At 37.1% G+C, this 27,978-nt stretch overlaps 1 protein-coding gene and 1 long non-coding RNA gene across 5 annotated transcripts; one reads left to right on the top strand and one right to left on the bottom strand.

The window, feature by feature from the left end:
* On the bottom strand, positions 1 to 26,293 carry LOC132033403 (uncharacterized). Of its 4 annotated transcripts, none has more exons than XM_059423376.1 (8): positions 26,135 to 26,293; positions 24,041 to 24,439; positions 22,959 to 23,011; positions 22,459 to 22,854; positions 17,926 to 19,417; positions 17,277 to 17,371; positions 8,293 to 8,434; positions 1 to 863 (listed from the first exon to the last, which is right to left on the bottom strand). In XM_059423376.1, exons 1-8 carry the CDS (start codon positions 26,283 to 26,285, stop codon positions 208 to 210), a joined length of 3,384 nt encoding a protein of 1,127 aa, XP_059279359.1. In that variant the 5' UTR covers positions 26,286 to 26,293; the 3' UTR covers positions 1 to 207. The 4 variants fall into 4 exon arrangements, with proteins under 4 accessions (XP_059279359.1, XP_059279366.1, XP_059279374.1 ...); XM_059423383.1 differs by having other exon boundaries at positions 24,071 to 24,439; XM_059423391.1 differs by lacking the exon at positions 26,135 to 26,293 and adding an exon at positions 25,049 to 25,788.
* Positions 8,404 to 14,418, top strand: LOC132033432 (uncharacterized). The gene is made up of 3 exons (XR_009408740.1): positions 8,404 to 11,591; positions 12,337 to 12,381; positions 13,665 to 14,418. It is a non-coding gene; the product is annotated as an uncharacterized LOC132033432 (long non-coding RNA).
* Positions 26,294 to 27,978: the final 1,685 nt, after the last annotated feature.

Below are 27,978 nucleotides of genomic sequence, written 5' to 3'. Positions count from 1 at the left end.
TCACTGAGATGTCATAGTTAAATGAAGGGTATATGGTACATAAACAGGCTGCATTAGGATATGAATGTCGCTTTATCCAACAAAAATGTTATACACTGCCTATTGAAAATCAAATTCTATTGTTGAACTAATAGTTTTTGTACTCTGGCTGGCTCTTAAATGAAATAAATACCTAATAATAGATTCAGAAATTTAATCCGATCTAGGTCATCTCCAAGGCCAATCTATTTGGTCCTCATCATGATTTCTTACAATCCAAGCTCCTTCAGCAATTTCATCAAATAGCTGGCCCCAACCCCAACTCGAATATCCCAAAAAGAACCAGAAGTCATGGATAGACTGGTTTCCTAACCTTAGCTCTTCTACGATACCTACTGTGGCCCTTTGGTCAAGAAAAAATACATTTGGCAGCACTTCCATGGACTGGTTAACTATATACTTTCTGGAAAACGCAGCAAATGGCATTCCACGTTTCATGACAGGGCCACCAAAAGATAGAGGAGCCTCCTTCAGGAGCTGTACTACTCCGTCTTCAAGTTCATCAAGAGAGTCCCAGCGGATATGTTTGTTGACAATCAGACCTTGAAATCCTGTGCTTTGATCCACTTTCACAATAACTACTTTGGATCCATCGAAAGGATGAACATTTTGAAGCTTGTCTGTAGCAACAAGGACGGAGCCAACAATCACATGAGGGGCTGCTTTCGCGGAGCTACTAAGAGGAGCTCTAATTTGGTTGAACTGAGCATCTAATGTTGGCGGTCCTCCTTGAAGTATAATTTCATGTGGCGAGTTCTTAAATGGAGAAGCCTCTGAATTCATGTTATGAATTATGCCTGGTTCACCTCCAGTCCACAGTATACCTGATGTAGGAAAAGGGAAAGACAAACTTGAAAACATATAAAAAGAACTAGTGATATGCAACTATATAGGCTAACTGCACTGAAAAAGCAAATCAATAGAAAAAACTTATTGACGATAGGTTTCAACTGGATGCTATAGGAGTTTTCCTTTAATTTATTCCACCAGATACTATAGGAATAGTCTTATTAATGTTTGACATGAAATGCAAACCAGCGACCTAAGGAATAAGAACAATAGAGGATTAAGCATATATACTTTTCAAGCATAAGAGAAAACAATGCCAAATTTACTACAGGTGCTACTAACTTTCTTTCCTAAACATGGTCGGCAGTTTTCAATAATATTCTTGTAGCTCTGGTAAGTGGTAGTTAACTATTTTAAGAATCTATTCTACTATATGCTCCCAGGGCTTGGTTCAAGTGACAAAGGTTGAGGGACTTGTGACTTAGGTCATAGGTTAGAGCCCTGCCCCATGATAACGGAACTTGGTATTTAAGTTGCAAAGCATAGAGCAGCCAGCCCATTATCTCCGAGTTTTGAAAGCTTTTAACGGTTTTAAAATCAGCACCGGAAATCCTATTATAGTGCATCCAATGATTTCGGACCTTTTTCATTTGATAGCCAAATAATATGCTTGTTCTATCACCCTAATATTATTTCCATTTTAAGATCTAATTTTGTACTGATACAGCTGACATTTAAAAAGGCGTGTATTTTTTAGGTTCACTGGAATTTTAGATGGTAATGATGCATTTAATTTACTTAAAGGTTATTTTGGTGTACTAAGAGGCAGTTATGTATACCAGATAGGTGACTTTTTCAACTTCCTTTTTTTCTTTTAGAATTTCAAATTCTGTAGATTTTTGGAACCTTCAATCAACGAAATAATCCAATCCATTTACAGTTTTTTTATAACTGAGAAATCCCCGAGACTCAATGGTGCACGGTTCGAAACTCAGTGGATAATGGGCCCACCACTCTTCCCTTCTCCACTTAAACCAGTGTTATCAAAAGCAAAAAGCGCAAAAAAGCTCTAAGGTCAGCTGGGGCTTTAAGCGCAAATAAAGTGTGGGCTTTAATTTAAAAAAAAAAAAGGCGCAATAGCACAAAAATACAAACATATATATGTTTAGTCCAAGAGTAATAATAATAAGCATGAATAACAAATATATGGACAAAGAAACGATAAAGTGAAATATCAATTATCTAGTGTCATCTCTTCAAGAGAGGCTCATTGGCAAGGAAAAGTATGTCTTAGAGCCTGGATGATGACACTTAAGCGCACATAAAGCAAGCGAAGCGCTCATCATGTTTTGAGCCTCGCTTCAGGGCTTAAGCGCGCCTTTGACAACACTGACTTAAACATCAAGCTATTGTATGTGGCGTTTTCAGCGTGTCATTTAATCCTTCCATGGAAATGATTATACATGGAACAAGAGCCACATGTATCCAACTAATGAGGTAAATGAGATGTAGAGTCTGACTTTAATTCTTGGAGGAAGAATAGACGAATTGCAGCATGGTGTTTTGGAGAAATGTGGAAAAAAAAAAAAAATTAGCAAACTGAGAGTCAATACACGGAGCCGGGGGGGGGGGGGGGGGGGGGGGGGTTGGGTTGCTTAGTTCTAATTATTGGTGTACTTATGCCTACCTATATGATGTATTTATTTTCAATTCCTGCAAATATAGTGAAAGAATAAATATACCAAGGAGGAACATCTTCTGGCCACGTAACAGCAATAAATTCTCTAACAACTAGCACAGAAAGAAGGGGGACTTAGAATTAGAAACCTGACAGCTCAGAACCAAGGTTTGATGATGAAGTAGCTATGGAGGCTTGCTCATTGTGGAAGAATATAATCGGGCTAAAGTCCATCAGAAATTTATGGCCTGAGTTCATAAATAAGTCCAGATTCAAAGTAGCAAATGGAATGAAAATATGTTTTGGGAAGACACTGGCTAGGTCGAAGACCAATGAAGCAGTTATTTCCTGATGTCTATAAGTTGAGTCCGCAGGAGAAATTGGGGAGAGGTATGGACAAAACAGGGATCGAACCTCAGCTTCAGAAGAATATTAACTGATTGGAAGATGGGCAGGTTGGTAAATTTCTACAATATCCTAGAACAATTCAAAAGGACCTCTGCTACTGAAGACTATATGAAGTGACAAGGAAATAAGCAAGGCAAGTTCTCTGTTAAGTCAGCATATAAAGAATACAACACATCAAATAATCAGATTGGTTTGGCAAGAGAGGTAATATTGGCAAAGGACGATCTTATTAAGAGGGGACACCAAATATGTTATGTTACTTAAGCGGAGAGGAGGCAGAGACAATCCATCATCTATTGATGCATTGTAAGAAGACAGATCAACTATGGAAGATATTTATCAACCTGAGGGGAATTATGTGGGCTATGCCAAGGAGAATACCTGAAATTCTAGCCTGTTGAAACATATATGGTAACCTCTTCGGTCAGATAGAGAGGCGGAGGATTTTCTCAGCTTGTATTTGGTGAACAACTTGGAAAGAAAGAACTCAAAGGTGCTTTACATAAGCTAGAGATGAAGTGTCTAGTCCTTTTTATTTTTTGGTGTAAACAAGGTACCTAGAAGATCTTGAATCTATTTTTTACGTCTACAATCCTTGTAAGAAGACAAAGCACTGGGAATCCTTCATGTACTCCAAACTGTAATTATGGGTGATTGCACATGTTTTTAGTGCAGTCTGTTTTACATATATACAACATATGTTACCTTCTAAAAAAATCTTTGATATTCTCGCCTCTACTTTTTTTGGCAGCAGTGCTAAGAAAGATGCATTGAGGTACTTCTCGAAATTCCTCGTGGAACAGACATAGTCTATAGCAGTCATGACATCTTCTTTAACTCTGTTGCGGCATTGATGTCGAATGCCATTGTGAAGCAATTTCCAACCCAGCACTTTATCTCCTATACTCCTAACCACCTCCCAAACTTCTTCCTTCTCAAACTCTCTCCAGCTATTTCACATCCTCCTCCCTCCAATATTGTTGAACTTCACTTCTCTAGCCTCGGCCTCACTCCACATAGTCATTATACAACTGCAAAAACTTAAGTGGCCCCTGTGCCATCCTCTTCAAAAGATTTCTCTAGGTGTTACCCATTGGGATATTTTGGATATACTTGAGCACAACAGAAAAAAAATGGAAGAAGTTTGTATTATAATCCTTTATTTAAGGCACAACACCCTACATTTCGCTCTCTATTAATGCCTTAGGCAATTATTGTATTTGATAACTCCCCCCCACCCCCACCCCCCCCAACAAACAAAATCGTCATTTGTCATATTTTTTTCTCCCTCGGTTAAACCATCCTACCCTTCTTTCTTTTCTAATGGCCCAAGTTCATTCATGCGTTTTTCAATTCTATTTCCATCCTCCAGAATACATCTTTACACCATATTTTCAAATCATTTTTTCACAATTTTGAGCTTTTTTGTCAAGCAAAGAGATGGTGCACCTATGATTTGATAACTCCTTGAAGTTGTGCGTTTATTAATAATGTGCTCGTCTTCTCTTCCTACTGCTATCCAGTAAACATAGGTGAATGATCAAACGCCAACCTAAGGATAGGAAAATGAATGAGCTTTCCTCCCATTCAGTGAAGATAAGGGACTTGTTGAGCCTTGATTTCGATCTCAACTCTCAACTCTAGACCAAGTGTACGGAAGCACAATATAGTGGAAGATCAATCAACTGACGAGCTGTGATGATGTCCAAGAATCCCTCCATGTCCCTTTAGAAGGTCACATCCCACTTTCTCTTCCGGAAACCAAATAGCGTTAAAATCTCCCCTATTACCAAGGTGGCTCTGTAGTTCTCATCCACTCTAATTTCCTGTAAAACTCCCTTTTTGATCTCTCACCTACATGATTGTAAACTCCCATAAAATTGAACTCTTATTACTAGTGTCTTTGAATATTTTGGGTATAGAGTAATACCCCTCTCACCTCTCGAGCTTTTAATTTTCTCTCATCCCAAAGTTCTAAAATCCTTCCCGCTCTCTCTCTGGCCGGAAGTATATCGCTTCTGTATGACCTCCATCCCAACACACTTACTAATAATAGATTTTAGTATGTCGTCCTTTTTTATTCCTTGTAGACACACCAATTCCACATCCTTCAACTCTCTTTTACTCGGTTCATTCATCCCCTTTACACACTTCTTTATGCATCTTACCACCACCAAACCCCCCTCCCCCCCCAAAACAACCCCCTTTACACACTTCTTTATGCATCTTACCAACCCCTGCCCCCCCACACATATTTTTCTCTCTCCCCCTCGTTTTACATGTGTGATCATTTATGAAGCACGTCAAATTTTTTCAAACACCTTCACTTTTTAAGTTTTGCCCCTAGAAATTCCTCCTGTCTAAATAATTGTGCATAAATCTTATTAGTAAATTTACGGCCAAATTGCATTTTCCTCACCACTGTTTCATTACACCAGCCATACATTTCATTTCAACTATATAGAAATGTGAAGAGCATGACGACCAAGGACAATATTGGAATTTCAGATTTCTTCGATGGTACATGCAGCATCTTCTGGCTGTGTACATTTGATTCAGTTTACCAAGAAAACCAAACCCTTTTGAAAGAATTCCTTTTACGTCCAATCTCCTTCATTCAAGCTTACATGTGTCCATAAATGTATTTCTCAGTGGGCTCACTTCTCTTTGTGATTGAGGCTGACAAGTTTTTGCATATAGTAACCTTTTACTACAGCTAATTTGATTCTAGAAAATTCTTTGTATAGATGTTGTACTAAATATACATAGTAAAACACAATCCAGATGAAAAAAAAAAAATCCACAAAGCCAAAATATTCCTAGATGGACTCTTCCTCTGTTTTTCATTACTCTATTTATATCAGTTACATTCGGATTACTTAGAAAGGCATGCTTAGTAATTAAAAACGATAATTTCCATGTTTGATGCTTTATGTTTTCATTTGATTTTCTCACTTGTTTAACAAAAGCTAATTCTAACCACATTTCATTTGCAGATTGTTTTGGTAAACTCTTTAAAAAGTCTATATAGAGAAGTATTTTGTATAGGGTTTGGGAAAGTTTTATGGCTAATAAACATGTAGTTTTGGTTTGTTGTAGCTTTAATAAATTATCCAAAAAATAAAGTTATTAAAAAAAAGTGGATCTTAAAGGGATCTTTACTAAAAGTTCTGTTAGGATTTTCTCAGAGAAAACTCAAAAAAAAAAACAACTGAATGTTTCATTAGAAGGTTTTTCGATTATGTAATTCAATAACCTATATACTTAGATGTGGAAGATTGTATTTCATTTTGATGTTTCCTATAGCTTTGGATTCTTAATTATGTTTTAAATAAGGATTAGTGGTAAGTGGTAACACAGTGAGGGTTATGGAAAGTCAATTAAATCGGTCTTCTTCTTTGACTCTAAGCCTCCAATAAACACGTTCTTACTAAGTTTTAGATTATGTCATTCCCTTGTAATTGTAAAATGTACCATAAGGTAATGTTTGAATTAAGTTTTAAAGAATATCACGCGAATACATTAAAGACTGCAAGGAAGTAAGAAATTATGATGAGATTAAGCTACTTAACTGTCAATTTATTGCGTCAAAGTTACTAAACAATTTTTTTGTATTCGAAAGGTCGCTGAATATTGTCTAAATTACAATTTCCGTAATACCTAGGTAAAGTTTGCTACAAAAAGTAGTTTAACAATTTTGACGCAATAAAATAAAAACTACCCATCCATGAATCATTCTGATATTGAAGTGGATAATGTTGTTATATATTCAATTCGATGGAACTCCTTCCTCATATTTTTGATGACATGGAAACCCGCAACCGCTACCCTTCGGGTGCGCACAGGGTAAAACCAGCTCTTGTGTAATAGCTTGCAAACTACACAGGAGAGATAACCCCCACTAGGCAAGCCCCGTGTGACAAGCTCGACCCAGAAGGCAAATCCCCCGGAATTCCTCCCTCATAAGCAAGTATAGAAAAAACAATAGGATCTTCATATAAATACCTAGCCGGATTTATTGTTTACACGAAGCCCAATAATATTTGAAGTGTCAGCTCAATGTTGTGAAAAGCGCTCGCTTCTGCGCTTTAAGCGAGAAGCGAGGCGAGGCGCAGCCTTTGCGCTTCCCTGCCCTAAAGCGAGGCATGGGTTAAAAAGCGCACGCTTTAGGCCGAGAAGCGAGAAGCGACAAAAGCGATAAAAGCTCGCTTAAGCATGGTGCACCTAGGTTTTTTTTCAAAAGAATTTGTTAAAACACTCTTCCTCTTCTATTTGGACTCTTACGACTTGGGACTTCTTTTTACTGCTGTGACTGCTTCTCCTCATCTCTTTACTGCCTCTTTCAAGTTTCAAGGTAAGTTTTCTCTTCTTTTCCTCTTCTTCTTTTCTCTGTTTTACCTGCTGCTACTCGACTGGACTGCCAGTTTTTCTCTCTTTTTTTTTTTTTTCTCACTGGATTGCTCTTTTTTCTCTTTTTCTTTTCTACTTGTTTCAGTTCTTAGACTGGGCTGCAATTGTTTTTTCTCTGTTTTGTAATTTCTTTCACTATTTTGCCCTTCTTTTTTTTTGTCTATGTTCTTCGATTTCTCTCTATTTTGTAATGTTTTTCTCTGTTTTGTTCTGTTTTTTTCATCTCTGTTGACTGTTCTGCAATTGTTTCACTGTTCTGACTTATTTTTTTGTTGTGATTGTAGTAAATTCTGTTTTTTTATTTAATGGCATCAAGCCAATATGTTATTTTTATTGAGTTCTTGGTTCTTTATCTATGCCTACTTAATATTTTTTATTTTTGTATTACATTGCGCTTCACATGAAAAAAGCGCGCGCTTCGCTTCACGCTTTGGTGAAGGGAGGCCTCGTCGCTTTTTTCCACTTCTCGCTCTCCAAAACCTTGTGTCAGCTTTTGAAAGGACAACTTCTCCCTCAGTGGTCCATTTTTCTGGTCATGTTAGGTCTGTGCTAGCACGGGCTTACAATCACCTAGTTCCATTATAGATTTATAGGAACTATCCAGTGAGATAATTCTAAGAGCAAGGCACGTAACATCTAAAATGATATTGGCCGATTGAGACAATAGCGATTTATGTAAGGTTATCAAACTTGCAAATAAACAAACTGATAGGTATATCAGTGAATCTTGACTATCAACAATTATCTTACTTCAAAAGAGTTAAAAAAACGAAACAAGCACAATATCCTGGACATATAAAAGATATGTTTAGTTAATCAGATTAAGCCCTAAGTGTATTATACCAATGATAGAAAACACGTATCAAAGTTTTTGATGAATAATATGGAAAATCAATAATTCCCTCTTTCCTCCGTTTTTCCTCCTTCACTCAGATGGGTGGTGAGCAACAGTAAATCAGGAAACTCACCTTCCTCCTGAAGAAGATAGTAAAAGTGGCTCCCATGGTGAGCAAGAAAGTTAATGATATTAGATACTGCCATATCTCCACCATAAGGGATAGCTTTCTTCCTTCCAGCGGGAAATAAGAGTAGAGATGGATAAAGTTCCCTCTGCAAAATTGCAATGAACAAGCACAAGATTAACACTCAAACACAAGTGGATGCATGACTGTGGACTGCTTAAGTTTAGTTAGGAAGCATTAGAGTTTAGAGACTAAAGAAGCTTATAATTTTCCACCTGCATTTCACATGACAGGAAGAAATTTGTAACAAGATTTCGCCGCAAAAGTGCAAGATTTTGTTTAGAAGGCACAAAAGTGCATGATTTTCAGCCATTAATTTTATTTGATTAACAGGATCACCCAACAGCAAAGCTCTTTTTGAATTAGGTTAATTTTATTTCAGAACATCTGAGCATGGGAAGCACTTATTCTTGGCAGATCTCTAACTATACAAAGAAGACCTCAGCCCAGCCGTGTGAAATAGTAAAAGTAGTGGCATCTCTTGGCAAAAGGGTGAAAAGAAGGATGAGAATCCAAATTGCAGATAGTTATTATCTGGGTGCCTTTGGGCCAACCATTTGGCAGCCACCTAAGTATGTTGCTAACAATGGAATATAATACTTCTACATGTAATCAGCTGAAAAAGCTATCTTGGGAAGTCAAAATGCATTGTATACAGGGAAAGTTCTTGGATTATATATGGGAATCCTTTTTTCCCCTTTTCTAGGTCCATGAATACTAAAAAAGTACTTATCAACTAGCATTCAAAGTGTTTAAAGTAACTTTTAAAAGTTAGTAAGGACGGAAATATTCAGATGGTGACTAATTGAGTATCAACACTACTAAAGCCAGACCTTTTTAGTCTAAGATAATTTGCAGATTAATGTAAGAGCCTAACCAAGTGAAGGGGGACAACCAAAAACTGTAGAAATTTCACGAAATCATGTCAGTTCCTAGATTTCCTTTTGTCTAAATGAGGATCCCTTCAAGATCTTATCCCTCTTCTTTTTTTTCTTTGTTCCTTTAATTTTTCTTTTCAAACTTTAATTTTCATCTTCTGTGCTTATGCATCCCTTTTTTTTCATAAGGTAAATAATTTTAGTAATATTGGAAAAGCTCATCAAAACATGATTCTCTACAAAAGACACCCAATCATCTATACAAATAGGAATCTCATGGGAGCACCAAAAAGCAATCAAAGACAACCAGGTTATTCCTCAGATATAAAAAAGAAATTCAAATGATAAAGGTTTTTGTTGATTTGTATTATCCGATTTTGATCAGATGGGATCAAATCAAATAAGTTAGGAGAGTTTCAGCTTTTTAGAGATTAGGTTCAAATTAGACGACTGTAAAGTTATCTCCGTATGACCTATAGGTCACGGGTTAGAGCCGTGAAAGCAGAGCCACTAATGCTTGCATTAAGTTACGCTGTCTACATCACACCCTTGGGATGCGGCCCTTCCCCGGACCCTGCTAACACGGGATGCTTTGTGCACCGGGATGCCCCTTTCAGATTTAAATTAGACTTATCCCTTTAATTCTGGACTATATAGAATCAAGCAATCATTTTTCTTTTTTAGTGATTTGTTTTCTCCATACACTTTGAGTTAATAGAATATACTATTCCGCCACCAACACTTTCATGGTATCAGGGCAGTAGCCTTTTTTCATCTGTTCATGGCTAAGGCAGCCTTTATGAGCATGAACCCCAGCGGCAACAACAGAAGCCGAGAGTTCTGTTAGTGCAGTCCCTAGCGAAACAACCATGATTTAAAGCAGCAATTCATCTCATTTATCCTTTTGACTAGCGTCCCATAGGTTGAATGGCCAAAAAAGTATCTGTAGAGGGCACAATATGTCACCGGTTAGCGATTGACGTCCGAGGAAAACTTGGGCACTTGACTGGTGAAATCAGGAAACCTGAACTGGAGATCCAAAGATAAACGCCTAGAGGTCCGAGAACTCATTGGTGAGATTGTGTGGCTTCTAAACTGTACGGAACCAAACAATAGGTAAACCCTATTTATTTTTGCCTACTGCAAGAGATGTATGGAGTTTGTTAAAGAAACATATTCTGATGTAGAAAATGCTTCTCAAATTTTTAAATTAAAAATTAAGATTTGAAAGGCTAGGTAGTGAGAGAGAGAGAGGTGACCATCTATTACAATGAAATAGTTTCATTACGGCAAGAGCTAGATCAATGCTACAATGATGAATGAGGATGTCCGACGGATAGTGTAAAAGCAATGAAGAGAAAAAAGAAAATCAAAAAGTTTATCTATTCCTAGCAAGACTAAACCGAGAATTCGATGAAGATCCGGATCCTTGGAAACAGGGGCAGACGCACGTCGGGGCAAGTGGTGTCATCCAACACCGTTTGCCGAGAAACTTTTATTATTATATATAAATATAGCCTGCGCATCGAAACAGTAATAATAAAATATAAGTGACACTGCTTGTCAACACGGGCTCTGCTGGCGCGCTGGTTAAGGTCATCTATTTTATCATTTTTAGCTTTCTTCGGAAGAAAAGTTATTGTAGCCAGTAGGTTTCGATCCCTCGACTCTGCCTAAAATGGAGTAGCAAAACCAAATGGACCAGCATCTCTTACATTAGTTTGACTGCCAGATACTTTATTTTGCTCTTTACCTCAGAGTATCTAAATGTTGAGATGTTTTCTCGGCGATGAAGTTGATTAAGATTGACTTACGGAATTTAATGGATAATAAGCTTTTGAGTGGTTGTTTGTTGTCTTATATAGAAAACGAAGTATTTAGTAATATTTTGAATGATTCTATTATGGATGCAAAACTCGTCGAGGAGAGTTATAATATTATACTTGAATTGTGTTTTTCTAAATCATGGTGTTGTTACATTGATCTATTCATTTATTCACTTCTTTAAATGTCGACACTGCTTACGAAAAATCCTGCGTACGCCACTGCTTGGAAAAAAACCCTTACCTTCTTTGCGCAAGACATACTCAGAAAGAAGAAGAGAAGAAGCCAGGAGATGGCATGTTGAAATCAGATCCTAATCAAGATTCAAAATGAAAAGATTCTTCTGCAATGGTGGCTGCAAAAGGAGATGCTGACATCATGGCAGCCAAGCATTCCGAATAACCAACAAAGAGCAGGGGCACCGGTTGAACTTCAGAGGTGTCTCCGTTCACTAAGGAGCAATTAGAACTCTTGCACAAGCTTCTCCAAAATCAACTCCAACCCAGTAAACCAAGTTGTTTCAATCCCTCTTCTTCTTTTTAGGTATTGTGTGCCCTCCGCTTTTTTGAGTACTCATTCAAATGGTGCAAACTCCTGGATCATCAATTCAGGAGCTAGTGACCACATGACGGGAAATACCCATTTGTTCTCTACTTAGTCACCTAGGGAACAAAAGAAATGGAATTGCTGATGGATCTTTTTCAGCAATGATTAGAAAAGGAACTATCAAACTGACACCTTCCTTGACCCTCTTTGATGCTATGTTGCTCGGACTCGGGTGTGGGTGTGGAATACGTGTGTGGATCTATAGGTCGGATTCGTCATGATCTAAATTTTAAGATTCGTGGGTACGGATCCAGGTTCGAATACAGGTGCAGGGATTCGGCAAAAAATAATTCAAAATTCTAAAAATAGAGTTATAAAACCTATATTATGAGATATTATGTGGAAAACTTGAGGAGAATCTCGAAAGGAGATAAAAGAAAAAGGAGTGACATAGAAATTTCTATATACAAGTTATTCCATTTTCTTCGACTTGACCATAGCTTTTGCTTTGATATTTCTCCCTCGATTTTGGTCAAAGTACCCAAAATTGGTTGACCAGATCGGGTATGGATCCCACACCAATCTCGGGTCGACACGGGTGCGGCACCGAAAGTGAAGAGTCCCAGCAAGCTTTGATGTCCTTCATGTTCCGAAATTGACTAGCAATCTTGTGTTTGTTACCAAATTAACCCAATCGCTCAATTATCGTGCAACATTTGACCCGTTTTCTTGTGAATTTCAGAACAAGGTCTCGAGGAGGAGGATTGGCAATGCTAAAGAGTCGGAGGTCTCTATTTTCTTGAGGATGGCAACAATTCAGTAAACAATAATTTTATTTGTTTGAACTCTATTTTTATTGAGAATAAGGTTACGTTTTGGCAGTATAGGAATGGTCATCCTAGTTTTTATTATCTAAAGCTTTTGTTACCTCAATTGTTCATGAATAGAAGCCCATCTATTTTTTGGAGTGAATTTTGTAAATTCGAAAAACATCGACATTCTATCATTTTCCCTCATCAATATCATGCCTCAAAACCATCTAAGCTTATCCATAGTGACGTTTCAGGGGCATCTAGGGTTTTGACAAATAACGGAAAATGGTGGTTTGTGAGTTTTATTGATGATCACACTAGGCTAAGCTGAGTTTATCTGTTGAAAGATAAAACATAGGTAAAAAATGTGTGCGGTCTTTTATGCTAAGATTGAAACACAATTTCAAGAGAAATTCCAAATAGGTAGGAGTGGCAATGGTAGGTAGTTTTTCAATAAGCAATTAGGAACTTTCTTTCAAAATAAGGGGATAATTCATCGAAGTTCATGCTTTAACGCACCCCAACAAAATGGGGTTGCCGAGAGAAAGAATAGGCATTTATTAAAAGTAAATTAAGGCTTGTATTCTTACTAGCAGAGTACCACAAAATTTATGGGAGAAGCTCCCTTGACTAACACAGTACCACCTATCTGGTAAATAGGATGCCATATAAGGTTCATAGTTTTAGAACTCTCTTTAACCTATTCAACGAGAAATTTACTACATCTAGGCTAACTGCTAATTTGATTAAAAACGTTCAGGTGTAGTGTTTTTATCACAACCATGATCACAAAAGGAGCAAACTACAACCTCATGCAAGAAAGAGTGTATTTGTAGGCTATGCTCCCAAGTCAAAAAGGCTATAAGTATTATGATCCGAATACACAAAAGATTGTGGTTACAATGGTTGTTACTTTTTTTGGGTCCCAGCCTTTCTTTGGAACTCATCTTCAAGGGGGAAATTTTGTAGAAGAAGATTCGTTTTGCAATAATGAGGAAATGAGTCAAAATCAAAGAGATCCAAATTACCTGATAAACAAGGGTGAGCTAAATGTGGGTGATAGTGATCTAGCAAAGATAATGAATGAAAATGCTATAGATAATAAAGGCTCTGATTCTAGGCATGTAAAATCAAAGCATGATTTGATTTAGTAATTGATGTGCCGTGAAATTATGGCACATCTAATGCTTTTTGACTCTACGCTTTACTTGTTTTCAAGTAAGTTTGTGTTAGTTTGATGTGTTTTGTGTATGTGCAGGTATTTAGAAGCGGAATTGCAAAAACAGTTGAAAACAAGGAATTTTGAAGACAAGGCACTGTGTTGCACTTGTACGGACCGTCAACATGCTCGACGGTCCGTCAAGTTGGTCGTCGAATTGCACTGAGTGAAATATCAGAGACTGCCATATATTGATGTAAAACAACGAGAAGGTCAACGGACCGTCAACATGATCGACGGTCCGTCGATGTACAAGGACGGTGGAGTTTCTGTAGCATGAAAATTGTCATCAGATTGTCGAAGTGCATCGTTGACATTCGACGGTACCGTCAATGTGCAAAGACGGTCCGTCGAGTTGCAAGCCGACCTGGAACTGGATTGGGATTAATTATTCCGAGTTTAACTTGTATAAATACCAAATACCTGTTTAGGTTTTATTTTTCAGACATCTGGAGTTTTAGACTTGTAGTAATTACTTTTGGGTTTTTAGTACAATTGAAGATTTTCCAGACAATTACATTCGTTTACTTTCAAGTTTATTCGTAAGTTTAATAAAAAATTCAATTATGCAACCTTCAATCTTTTATTGTTTTCTTGTTGCCATGAGTAGCTAAACACCTTTACTAAGGTTGTGAACCCAAGGATGGGTGTTTTGTGATTGGGGATTGTGATTGATATACGCATAATGGATTGTTAGGGTTTATTTGTTCTTCGTTTTCATCATATAGTTAGTGGTTGCAAACATTAGCTAACGCCATAAACTTTGGTTTATTTGGGAAAATAACTAGGGTTAGGTAAGAACAAATAATAAGAACTCAAGGCTTTAAACCTTGTTTAATAAATCCACTTAGGAATAGGAGGAATTTACTTGGCATAGTTAACCGTTCTTCGTGCATACTTTCTTATCTTTGGAAAAAGCATAGAAAGGAATAATCTTTTCTTATTGGGAAATAGTCTAGAGTCACATAGAGGTGTGCATCCATACAAACGATCCATTAGAAGTATATCAAGATCGATACCCATGATCATACACTTTATCTGACGGGGACACAACCTTGGTTCTTTTTACCCATATATTTACAACTCTAAATTTCTAGTCACTTTAAATTAGTTCACAAACCAAAACTCCTATAAAACCCTTTTTTGGGAATACACCAGGACGGCAAGATTAGTATAATATTTATTTAGTAAACTTTTCACACCATATTCTCTGTGGGATTCGACCCCAACCTTGTTGGGTTACTAGATTTGACATCGTCCGCTTTACGCTATTAAAAGGTGTAATTTGAGCGTATCAGTAATGAGAATGGTGAATATACAAAAGAGTTGCGTGTTTGCACAAGGAGAAACTGATTCTGGGAAAAGAGGCCGAGAACTCTCCACATGGTCAGTCATCCCCTCCACAAGGCCAGAATAAACTTCCAGGTAATTCCTTAAAAACGACTATTGTTTTGATACATCTCGTGTTCTCTCAGATCTTGATCTTCCTACAGCTAAAAGAAAAGGTGTGAGAGAAGCCGGTAAACACCTTATGTCAAACTGTGTGTCATATAAAAAGTTGTCCCCTTCCTGTTCAGCTTTCTATCTTGATTATCTGGTTTGAAGATGCCAAAAAATGTGCAGGTTGCTTTAAATGTTCCTGAATGGAGAGAGGCAATTCTACATGAGATGAGGGCCCTAGAGAAGAATGGAACTTGGGAAATGATGGATTTACCACGGGGAAAGAAAATTGTGGGTTGTAAATGGGTTTCACCACCAAATTCAAGTCAGATGAGTCATTGGAAAGGTATAAGGCGCCCCTTGGTAGCTAAGGGTTTTACTCAAACCTGCACCATCGACTACCTTGAAACATTTCCTCCGGTAGCCAAGCTGAATTCTATCAGAGTCCTTACAATTGTTGCTAATCTTGACTAGACCCTTCAACAGTCAGATGTAAAGAATGCATTCCTCAATGGAAACTTGAAGAGGAAGTCTATATGGATCCTTCACCAAGCTTCAAAAACTGATTCGGAACAAAGGTATATAGACTTAAAAGGTCTCTATATAGATTGAAGCAATTTTTTTTTATGACATAGATTAAAGCAATTTCCTAGAGCCTGATTTGAAAGATTTACTCAAATTTGTTAAAGGGATAGGATACTTCCAAGGACAAGCAGATCACACCATATTAAGTCGTCATTCACTACAAGGATAAATAAAAATCAGTGTACGTTGATGACATTATATTTGCGGGAGAAGACTCAACTGTGATGAAAAACCTGAAGGATGAGTTAGCATCAATACTCGAAATCAAAGGCTTGGGACCTTTGAGGTACTTTCTAAGCATGGAAGTGGCTTGACCAAAGGAGGGAATAATGGTGTCTCAAAGAAATATGTATTGGTTCTGTTGAAAGAAACAGGGATGAGGGGGTGCTGACCAGCAGAAATTCCTCTTGATCCAAACATAAAGTTCGTGAATAAAGAAGATCCACCGGCAAAGGCCAATATTAGAGATTGGTAGGGATGTTAATCATCTTCCTATTGCACATTCATCCTGACATAACTTTTGCAGTAAGATAGGTCAGTCAGTTTATGCATTCTCCCCAAAAAGGACATCAAGTGGCTGTTTAACGAGTTTTGAGATACTTGAAAGGCTCACAGAAGAAAAAAAAAAAAAAAGGAATGTTATTCAAATCAGTGATCAAAGAAGCCTTGAGGCATACAAGATGCAGATTGGGCAGGGTCCTCTACTGACAGAAGGTCTACTTCTGCGTATTGTACAATTATTTGGGGAAATCTAGTGACATGAAAGAGTAAAAAGTAAAGTGTTAAGGCACGAAAAGTGCAAAAGCAAAGTACAGATCCGTGGCTCATGGAATCTGTTAGATGATTTGGCTAAGGAAAATGATGGAGGAACTAAGAAGACCTAACTCTATCGATGAAACTATACTGAGATAAAAGCTTCCATAAGCATTGCCCACAATCCAGTTCAACATTATAGAACAAAACACATTGGGGTGGATAGACAGTTCATCAAGGAGAAGCCCGAAGGTGGAAGCATGTGCTTGCCATTTGTGCCAACTGATCAGCAAACATCATATATTTTTACTAAGTGGTTGTTCACGTTAGGCATGTTAGATATCTACATGCCAACTTGAGGGGGAGTGTTGATTTGTATTATCTGATTATGATCGCATGGGATCAATTCAAATCAAATAAGCTAAGAAAGTTTCAGATTTTTAGGGATTAATAGATTAGAATTATCCCTTAGTTCTGGACTATCTAGATTTAAGGGATTACTTTCCTTTTTTATTGATTTGTTTTCTCCTATAAACTGTTTACTCTTTAATGAATAGAACATACTATTCTGATACCAAAACTTTCAGTTTTCAAATGTATAAAATCATTTTCAATACCCTCAAACGCTATCGTATTTCTCTGCCTCCATCCCATACCCTTTGTGTGGCTTCAGCATCTCCTTAATATGTTCTTATCAAATTATACCACTTGTTTACTGTTCAAAAGAAATCAGAGTGTTCAAGAAATGAAGCATAACATAATTACTCTAAATGTGACCTTAGGATGATATACTTTGTAATTAGCAGGAGCACAAAACCTAACAAGTATACCAATGCCAAAATGACAAAATTTTAATCTGTGGCTAGTTCACACCTGAAGCACTGATTTCAGGATTAAGCTGCAGTCATTTAATGTACAATCCATCAAGTAAATCACTGGAAACTTCGGGATCTCATTTCTCACCTCGTCTGCCACAAATTTAACAACTGGTCAATAAAAGGATACTAAAGTAAAGCAAACCCCAAGCATGTAATCACAATGGTAAATCAACATTACTTTTTACCAGAACCAAGATTTCGGCAAAGATGTGCACAATATCACTGAAAAGACAAGATATAGCCAAGCTTTTGCACTAACTTGATTAATTTGATGCAGGATATCAACAGAACAAACTGAAATTGGCTTGTTCCGAATATTATTATGTCTATTATTTTCTTTCACATGGCCTCAGAGCAAGGATAGGCATGGATAACATAAAATAGCTTCTCAACTTTTAAAAAGTATTTAGAACATTTGTTTAGTAATTTCAAGCAGAAAATAGATCTTTTCTACTATGAGATGAAATCATAAGGATTTTATGTTTTAAATGATATGATAGTTTAAAAACGACTTTAACCATTATACATGCTTACAATCATAATCTCAGACCTATTTTTATATAAAAATAGGGTATCTTATAAATAAATTAGTATATAAGTTGGCTGGAAACCCAAGGAAGAGCAAAATGGGCTGAACTTCTTACCCCCATTCAACAACAGTTTCTCATTCTTAAACCCATTCCTCAGGGTTTTATTATACCCCTTGATTGCACGGTATACTTCACGAACAACCAGTTCCATCCTCTGGCAAAAACCACACCAGCTATTGCTGAAAAGCACTAAAATATCCCTATCTCGAGAACTACCAGAATTTTTGGAATCAGATTGATTATAAAGGACCAGCTCATTGAACATATGCCCTGTCACTCGAGGGATAGCATCAGCCTCATGAAAATCCAGATTAACAAATGGTGGAATTGGAGCCTCCCTAATGCTTGGAACAACATGCTCAGACTGTTGATATGGGAGAAGACTTCCATTGAGAAAGCTATCAAGAAATTCAGATAGCAAAGTGCAGCTGAAATCTGCTTGCTCGCTTAAAACATAGTGTTGCTGTGAAGTGGGATCAATAATTACCGCAGATGGTATTTTTGAACCTGATGTTAGAGCTCTAAGACGTCTATAGTGACCATCGAGAAAGAAGAAGGAACCTCTGAAGTTTTTCTTTTCCTTCTGCGAATCCAGCTCCTTGATTGTTTCCCCGGCAGTAGGGCTATTAGCAACCTTCTTCACATCATCGTGACCAAATTTTACAGATATTTGTGAACTTTCATCTTCAAGAAAATTCTTCTCATCATTTTGCTGAGGCAAGTCAGCGTTAAGGGGGTTTGATTCTTCAATCTGCTTCCCGTCCTCCACGTGCAGCATTTGATCCTTATCTAAATCAGTAGGCCCTTCTGGAACATCTTCTACACGACAAAGTTGATCTGACTGAAGTTCTGTATGAGCCAGTACAGTTTCAGCATCTTTTGGGCAAACATGAGAAGACTTGGCTTCATTTGATTCAGATTGTTCATTGTATTGCTTCTCCAAAATGGTATCTTCAAGTAACATTGTTTTCCTATCTGGATCAATAATACCTTCAGAAACACCTTCCAGAAGGATCTCTGAAGCCTTGTTTGACTGAAATTCTGTTTGACCTGGTAAAGCTTGGGCAGTTTTGATGTCAAGATCTTCAGATAAAAGTTGAAATCCTGCATCTTTCGCAAGTGAGCTCAATTTCACTTCCTTCTTTTGCTGAAGTGCATATGCCAAGATTTCATGCAATGTACTGCCATGTAAACCTGAAACCAGATCTTCTAGGATGACTTGTTTCCCCTGATTCATTACAACAATTGACATCTTGTCTTTGATATTTATCTTTTGAGATGCTGGCAACAGCCCCACTTTAGGGTGTCTGGAAGTACTTCTTGATGCTTGGGAACCCTTAAGAGATGTCTCTTGTGATTTGAATGCTTTTGGTTCACTCATTTCATTTGACATCTGAATTTTCAGGGCAAACTCTCTAAAAGAATCAAGAGCCTTCCTGCTCTTTTCTCTGATCTTCAAGGAGTCAGATGATCTATCAATAAAAAGAACAACAGATGGCTTATTTGCTGGAAGAGCATTCTCAAGATCATCCACATCATCCTCCAGCTGCATAGTAGGATATCTATGAATCAATACAGAATGATAAATAATGAACTGAGAGAGCAACCACATCAGCACAAAGAAATATGTGATCATGTATACAGTATACAAATATTAAAACTGATGACTTATCTGCTTGGACCATGATTTAAAAAAAAAAAAAAAAAAAAAACTGACGCCAAGCATTATATGCTAGGACCATGACTTAAGTAGGTTCCTTTCATCAATTTGTTAGCTATGATGATTGACTACAATTCAACAGGTCATTAATACCCATAGTTCTATCAAAAAAGAAATGACTATCCAAAGTCCTATTGTTCCTAGTTTTTTGTTTGGCTTCCCTCAATCTGCCCTGCCAACTATAGCCTCGCTAGTCAAAACTTCATCTCTCTGCAACATTGTCCTCCGTTCTTTCCCAGAATTGTCTCCTTTTCCTATAACGAGAATAACTAGTAAATTATGGGAAAATCTCTGTGTACAAGCAATATACCAAAAGTAAACAATCTACAACAATATGATTCTCGAAGAACGACACCCAATCTTCTATACAAACTTAGTGATACTGTACATAGTCAGTTCTCTACTCCTTCAAAGCTCTCTTATTTCTTTCCTTCAACAAGATCCACATAAGTACCAATGGCGCAACATCCCACATTGTTCGACTTCTCTTCCTTCTAAATTCCAACTACAGAGTGCCTCCTTCACTGAGCCTAGCATTGCCCATTACAACCCGAACCATGTCAAATCTCACATCACAAACAAGTTGCCACCTGACAATGAAGGAGGAGGTGGTCCACATATTCACCTAAACATTTGCACACAAAGCACCAGCTAACATTTGTAATCCTCCTTTTTGTCTCAGTTGTCAAGATTGCTCCCTTTGCTCCAGTAAAGTGAAAAAGCTCTGAGTATCCAAACCGATAAGTAAGGAAAATCCAATTCTTCCCTCACCAAGAGCATATGATAATATGATTGTACCAATAATCACCCATCTCTTACCATCAACTTTCATTTTTTTGATCTTCAGCTTCAAGCATTGCAACACCAACTTGCGTGATTATATCTGACTTATTTTCTATTTTCATTTTCTTATGAATCCCCAAGTGGAGAAGTTTAAACACCAAGATAACATACACCAAGTTGCTTTCGTTCTATAAATTAAGGCATGTTGATTACACAAAATGACACAGTGCTTCTTGACATTTGGGATCTCTTTTAGCCACAATTTTTTCAGTCTTCTCTTGATACAGAGTGATAAAGGATGTACTTATAGGACAACTCACACGTCCACAACTTAGCCTTCTCTTGTATGAAGATAGAGTTGTTCATTCACTTATCTTGACTCAAATTAACTTCACCTGTTCCACTTTTCAGTTTATAACAATTAAAAGTCCTCTAAGTTTCTCAATATGCTCAAAACAAATTAAAGCTTACAGACCAAAGTGAAACTGTCAAAGCTTTTCTGACAAAGCTAACAAAAAAGGTAGCATATAGCCCCCTATACTTTCAAGAATGAGTTTTTTACATGAGCCAATATTATATTGACAAAATTGGCCTCCAAAGTTGCCTCCATGCCCACCCCTGTGACCCCTCCCTAGCCCCAAACTCTTGTGACCTTGCTCGTACTACACCCTCACACATTTCCCGAACAGCATTGTCAATGGCTCATTCGAGGCGTGTTTAAGCCCTGAAGCTCAGGGTAGGTGCTTCGTGTCACTTAGGTTGCGCTTCAGTGTCGGCAAGAAACTAAGGCATGCGCCTTATTGCCCATAAGTTCTATCTTGAATAGAACATTACTAAACAATAAGTATATGATTGGCAAATAGATTTTTTAATTATTCTGGAAACGAATGACGTTGTACTTTTTTCTTCCATTACATATTATGAGCCTGTTTGGATGGGCTTAAAAAAAGCAGCTTATGAGCTGAAAACAGCTTATAAACTGCCTTTTTTAAGCTAAGCCAAACGGGCCAACTTATTTTTTTGGGCTTATAAGCTGGCCAGCCAAACACTCAAAAAAGCTGAAAACAGCTTATATGAGCTGTTTTCAGCCACTTATAAGCTAAGCCAAACGGGCTCTATGTTTTTTTTTTTTTTTTCTTCTTTGTGCCTTATTCCACACTTTAATTGCACTTTGCTCTTAAAGCCCGATAGACTTCGAGAGCTTTTTCACGCTTTTTGCTTTAGACAACACTGTTTCCGAACCCCAGAACCCCGTCCCATCTCCCCAAGCAATCCTCCATGAAAATCCAAGCCTTTCATATCCGTAGTACGATAAGAAAGGAAATCTGTGATTTGACTTTTCTAAATGAAAACTGTTGAAGATATAATTAAGTCCATAAGAGTGTATTCTCTAGCAGCTTAAGCTTATAGAAGAGATGGTAGAGATCCTGGGTTCAAATCTCAACGCCACCTTTCATCAAGAGAATTTTTATGTGCTCGGTCAAACAAAAATTAGGCCCACACATGAAGGGCCGGGTTGAAGATATATTAAATAAATAAAAGTAACAGCTTAAGCTTTTAAATGAGATGGTCACACATTTCGACAAATATAAACATTACTTGATAGAAGGAGAGATTTCCCAAACTCGGCAAGCAGACGAATCAATCTCACAAAAGTGTTAAAAAGGCTGCCAATGAAGCACACTGTCATGTAAAAATAGAAGACAAAGGACAAAGTAGAGATGAAACTCATATGCCAAATTTCAGCGCAATTTAAATACTTCCCCAATTGAAAGGAAAAAAGATCTCAATGAAATCTTGAAAATTTAATTGATTGGCAGGGAAACCCTACATAAAGGATGTAGCAGAAAGGTAGACAAAAAATACAATTCTCTGGAAAATGCAAACAATTACCTATACTATCATCAGTAATACCCCCATTACAAGAAAATTCAAATGTCAGTAACTAGGAAACTCTAGAGTGATATTTCACACAAAGGTTATCAAGTATGTAAAACACAAGTTTCCAGTAATTTATGCAATAGCCAAATGGTCCCATAAATTGCTGGATCAACTTAAGGACAAAGGAAACAGCAGAAACTTGCCTCTGCAACTGGCCAAGCTTGAATCTTGGCAAAAGCTTTGAGATCATCACCTTCTCTGAGAGCCTTCAAACAACTGGGGCATCCAGCAAAATGCAATGTCACCAACCACGATCCAGAATCCTCAATGTTCAATGATGAAAGCAACGCTCTATCCGGAACCAGACCAAATCTTAGCCTTTCAGGGGGAAGAAATAAGTCTCTCGAAACCGTCAAAAACTTTGGTAAGAATGATTCAAAACGTTGGAATTCATCAATTTTACAGGAAGCCCCACTATTAAGACTCATATTCTCAGCCGCGAGGAAAGCGTTACTGTTTGCTGAGGTAAACTCACTGAGCCAAGGCATGTCACTAAACAGATCGTCACCACCACAATCCATCTTCGCATTTTCCATCCCCTATTATTAGAAATGAATAAAGGCAAATTCATTACGCAATATGGATTTCACAAATCCAACAATAGCTTCATAGTCATAAGCAATAAGAAGCTACCATCTGCCACCTGATTTTCATTTTCTTTAGCTGCAATTGTTCCATTGAACTGTTCATGAAATCCTGTTTCAGAATAAGCACATCAATTTAGAACTTCCAAGCCATCATTCAAGCGCTAAATAGAAGAAGAAAGAAAATGCAAAGAGAAATTATCATACTATTAAATGTTTATCCACATGATAGAGCAATCCCCGCTTAATCGCATATTATTTGCATTTCACAGGAGCAATTTCTAGTTACTAAGCAAGAATGATACAAACAATCACACAGACATCTACAAGATACTAGAAACAATGGATTATGTATAAGTCTTGTACCACCCAAGACAAAAGCATCGTTTCACTTCAAGGCCCACAAAGACTTAGCATAGTAAACGCTCTAAGTAGTTGGACCCTTCTGGTGGCCCCCATGCAATAGTTCTAGAAGCAGGAGATTTTTAGCATGTTAATAAGTAGGTGGTAGATAGACAGGATAGCAACTTCAATCACAACATTGCAGGAAATGAATAACTTTCCCAGATTCAAAACACCAGCACGGACACATGTCCTTTTTGGAACCTAAATGCTTAGACATAGAAGTGCATAGCATACAATTTAGAATGTTACTTTATTGCTCAAGCAGAGCAAATTATGTTACCCATGACCAACTAAGCCCCTATTGATACGTAAATATGTAATGACTACTAGACTTTTAAGATATAGCAACAACAGTAATAATGATGATAGAAGTATCTTTTACACTAGGATGTCAATGACTTTCCCACCTTTATTAAAGTATAATTAGGAGCAGTCAATCGTACTATGTCACTGAGGAACAGTTTTCTGTGGATGCTTAATATGTTCAGAACCAATCATTCAGTTGAAATTTCAAAGAACCCGGTTTGTTAAGTGCTACAAATTGTTAAGTCAAGTAAGAATTTTGATTGAATTAGAAAGGTCAATGAAATCATTTCAGAGCATGACTCTACTACTAATCTTCCATGAGACAGTTTAATTGTTTTTTATTCTTCTACTTTTTAAATATTAAGGATTATTCACCTTTCCATTACTGGAAATAAAGCAATAAAAACCTGAATTGAAGTTCACAAGTTACCAAAACCATGTTTACTGCTGTTACTGCCACCTTTTGCTAGCAATTTCTGGGTCCATCCACAAAATTCAGAAAGAATCAACGCCTTGTCAGTTGAACCGAGGAAAATTTCTAAGTCTTCGGGTGTCTTCAGAATTTTGAAGGGAAGCTGTTCTGGCAACAGAGACATAACATAATGGACAGATGACAATATATTCTGCACGCGAAGTCTTCCCTGATACTTGTAGGAGTGTGAGTGATGATAATATAATATTGTTATTCCCTCATCAGCTCCAACTGCATCTGCCAGCATTCTCTCACTGCTCCTATATAAAACCATCAGCTTCAGTGAACCAAATCTCCCTTGATCATGAGAAACTACATCAGCCAACTCCTTCATAAGGGACCGAGACTCACCCGACCCTGATCAATAAGCAAACTCATCAGACAATATACAGAGATGCATAAGAATCTAATGAAATATGGTTGCACCCAGCTGTCCCATTTACCATGTCTCCAACAGAAAGCTTTATGTATTATTAGACCTAAAGGATGGGTAGAGGAGCAAATATTAAACTAAAAATATAGAAAGAGGAAAATTGTACAAAAGTAATAAAAATTAGTCTAAAACAGGAGCCATTCACTAATTTTAAATCAACTCATAAAAAATAGTATCAAAGCAGTGAGAACCAACTGAACCATGGGTGCTAAGCCAGATAGGTAATGAACTTCTACACAGCTAATGCCGAGTGCCCCCTTTAGAACCTTAAATTGTCTAGTGATGTCAGATTAAACCTACAAAAAGATATTAAGGATTTGACAGGTTATCATGTTACATTCCGGCCCACATTTGATACTGATGGATGATTCAAATGGTTTATAGCTCTTTAGGGACTTTTATCTGATAACTTGAGCTTAAGTTTCACTTTTAAGGAAATAGAGGATGAAAGCATACAAGATATTTGCACCTATAGCTAGATTCAAGTGACAATCAGAAGTCCATTAAAGAAAGTACTAAGGAACAATGACAACCTAATTTCTAGCACTATATCCAGTTTCATTGCACAGCAGCCACCTTGCACACCACTCAAAACTTCTTCTCTTTACTGAACTGAAACTATAAAGCTTGAGTTGACAACGTCCCTTTAATTCCCAGAAGTAAAGCTGAATAGTATTCTGCACAATCATTTTCTTCGAAAATGTAATAATATTTTTTTTTTTATTACAGAGTAGCATCCAGAGAGTGCAACAGATGAGTAGTACAACCCCCAGCAATACGCATCGAAGTACACTAACTACACGTGAAAAGAAGTAAGGAAATTAGCCATCCTATCTACTTCTTGTACATTCTAATTTTTACACCAAAAGGCTAAGAGAGCTTAATATCTATGTCTTGAAGAACAACTATTTTACTTTTTGCCTTCAAAGTACTCCAACTTCTTTCCATCCACACAGTCCACCATTAGTTGTTAGTGTAGTGTTCCACAAATTTTCTTTCCTTTGAACTCATGATGTACGCCCTACCACACATCTCATGAAAGAACCGAAGCCTTGAGGACTCAACTCACACACTTACTATCTTTTTTCAAAGAATTTAGACGAATCCATGACTATTTTGAAAACTCACTCAAGTACTACTTTTTTCTCTTTCTATTTCTTGTTTCTTTTAGCAACCCCTCAAAATCGCTAAAACACAGTCAAACAAGAACTACAACTATGCAATGTGAATACCCTAGCAGAAGTTGGACATCTGATGGCAAAACCACTTTCTATACCAAAAGATGCTGAATGTACCCTGAGTTTTTCACCATGAACTTTGGTTAATCTAACGAGATCATTTCCCACAATTTTAACATTGCAGCACTCTACATTCACAAAGTAAATTTAACAAAATAGCTCAAAACACGGACGCTAAAGAACCTCCTCTTCTTACCATAACAACTATAGTTGATATACAAACATTTCAAGCGATAAATGATACTCCCTCTGTCCCAATTTATGGGGCACAGTTGGAATTTCTTAATATTTTAAGTTGTTAATTATTGTGATTTATAGGAATATATATTTGAAAAAAGACAAAAAGCTGATTGAGGGAAAGAAGAAAGGAGGAGGGATTACAAGGGAGAGTAACGAAAAGAAGGAGATGAGGATGGAGGCGAATGTGGGAAGAGTAGTTCTGCTTCGACACCGTCTCCCATTCCTCACCATCCGCAACTACAACAAACGCCAATAGCAGCACTACAAGCACAACCATTCTATTATCCCTCATTTTCCGACCAAATTTCCCCAACCACCTCACTCTACTTTCATTTATTGGAACGAGATCCTTTTAGTTCAACGGAAAAATGTTCCTCCTTAATAGTTTGGTCAAAAAATGGAGAAAATTTGGCTGAGAGACGCATTCAAGTCCTCAATTAACAAAATGGCCTTCTATTATTTATTCAATTTAAAATATATCAAAATAAATGAGAAAAGGCACTTAATGAATAATTGGACTATAATTAAAATATTAGACAAGCTAGGGACTTATTTGTAAATAAATTAAATATATAAACCTAATATTTTGCTCCAACAATTCAAATCTGTCATGGCTCTCTCCATTTGCAACGCACATCCCTAATATTTCCTCCAACAATCCTAATATTTTGCTCCAACAATTCAAATCTGCTATGCCTCTCCCCATTTGCAACGCACATCCCTAATATTTCCTCCAACAATTCAAATCTGCTATGCCTCTCTCCATTGCAACGGCACATTCAAAGAAATTTGCTATGTCCATTGAAGGCAATTCTCTCTTTCTCCTCCCTTCTTGCTAAAGACAGATTGCTTATTCAATTTACTCATCTTTTGAACTCTCTTTTTGAGTATTCTTCTTGAATTTCTAAATTGTAAGTTTTCTACTCTCCCTTAACTCTAGCATCAATCTTATTTTGTAAAAAAAAACCATTGTAGTAATAGATATACAATTAAAGTTTATATGAAGTTATAGTTAAAGTAATTGCTTTTTCTTTGTGGGTGTTGTTTCTTGATCATAACTTTTACTTGTTCTTTGAAGAATTCTTGCGAAGTGCGAGTCGATCCTAAAAACGTTGGTCGCGAAGCCAGAGGAGAATCAGGCACCTTCATTTTTTAGCTTTTCAACTTAAATTTCTCATATCGTTGAGAAAGGAATCACAATTTTTATAAAATTGCGTGACGATAATAAATCGATCCGACCAAGTAAAAATCATTACACTTACGTGACCAATTATTAATTGGTCTACTCAATCAACCATCGATCCGCTTATAAAATCATCCAAAAGGCTAAAATATTTTGTTTACCAAATCGTGCGATTGATAGTACATCAATCTGAACAATCTAAAAATCAGGCTGATTTTCTAAATATATAATGGACCAACTAATAGTTGGTCGGATCGATTTACAATCAGTCCTTTAAAATATTGACACCAATCTTTAGTTTTCCTTATGTGTCTAATTGATATTACATTTGTTACAATATCTTCGTGAACACGATATATCTAGCGAGGGGGACGAGTTCTAAACCGTTAGTGACGGGGATAATGCTTCTAAAACAAATAGTGACGATGGATGAGTCTTCTCGAGACATCTAGTAATGGGGATGAATCCTCGAGGAGAATGATATATTATTGATACCGTAACGTGAAACCTCGCAGACCTCTCCCAATATGGTTTGCGTAAGGAATCGGGAGGACGAGGATCACTTTGATGGACTTGTGAGCATTTTATCAAGGTGGGATGTTGTTAAAATTATACAATATTACTTGGAGAAGGAAAAAGTGTACAACCAATTTATGAATAGTTGTTTTGGCTGCTTATTAAAAGTGAACCTAGAGAATTGGAACAAAAATTTTTGTGGCCAAATCGTACACTATCTTCTACAACGACGTGTTGTAAGCTTAAAGAAAAAGGAGGTTTGGTTCATAATTGATGGTAAGCCAAT

Source organism: Lycium ferocissimum, chromosome 2 (genome assembly GCF_029784015.1).
Source record: "Lycium ferocissimum isolate CSIRO_LF1 chromosome 2, AGI_CSIRO_Lferr_CH_V1, whole genome shotgun sequence".
Taxonomy (NCBI): Eukaryota; Viridiplantae; Streptophyta; class Magnoliopsida; order Solanales; family Solanaceae; genus Lycium; species Lycium ferocissimum.
Note: the sequence above shows the minus strand (reverse complement) of the source record. Positions and strands in the feature narration are given on the sequence as shown.

Bases quoted from the DNA above. Each gene is read 5' to 3' on its own strand.
- LOC132033403 (XM_059423376.1), bottom strand. From the start codon at position 26,285: ATGAGGGATAATAGAATGGTTGTGCTTGTAGTGCTGCTATTGGCGTTT. The intron at 17,372-17,925 runs GTAAGAAGTTCA...AATTTGTGGCAG, and splicing joins GAAACTGTTGTTGAATGGGG to ACGAGGTGAGAAATGAGATC. The intron at 8,435-17,276 runs GTGTGAACTAGC...GCAATTTTGCAG, and splicing joins TCCTGAAATCAGTGCTTCAG to AGGGAACTTTATCCATCTCT.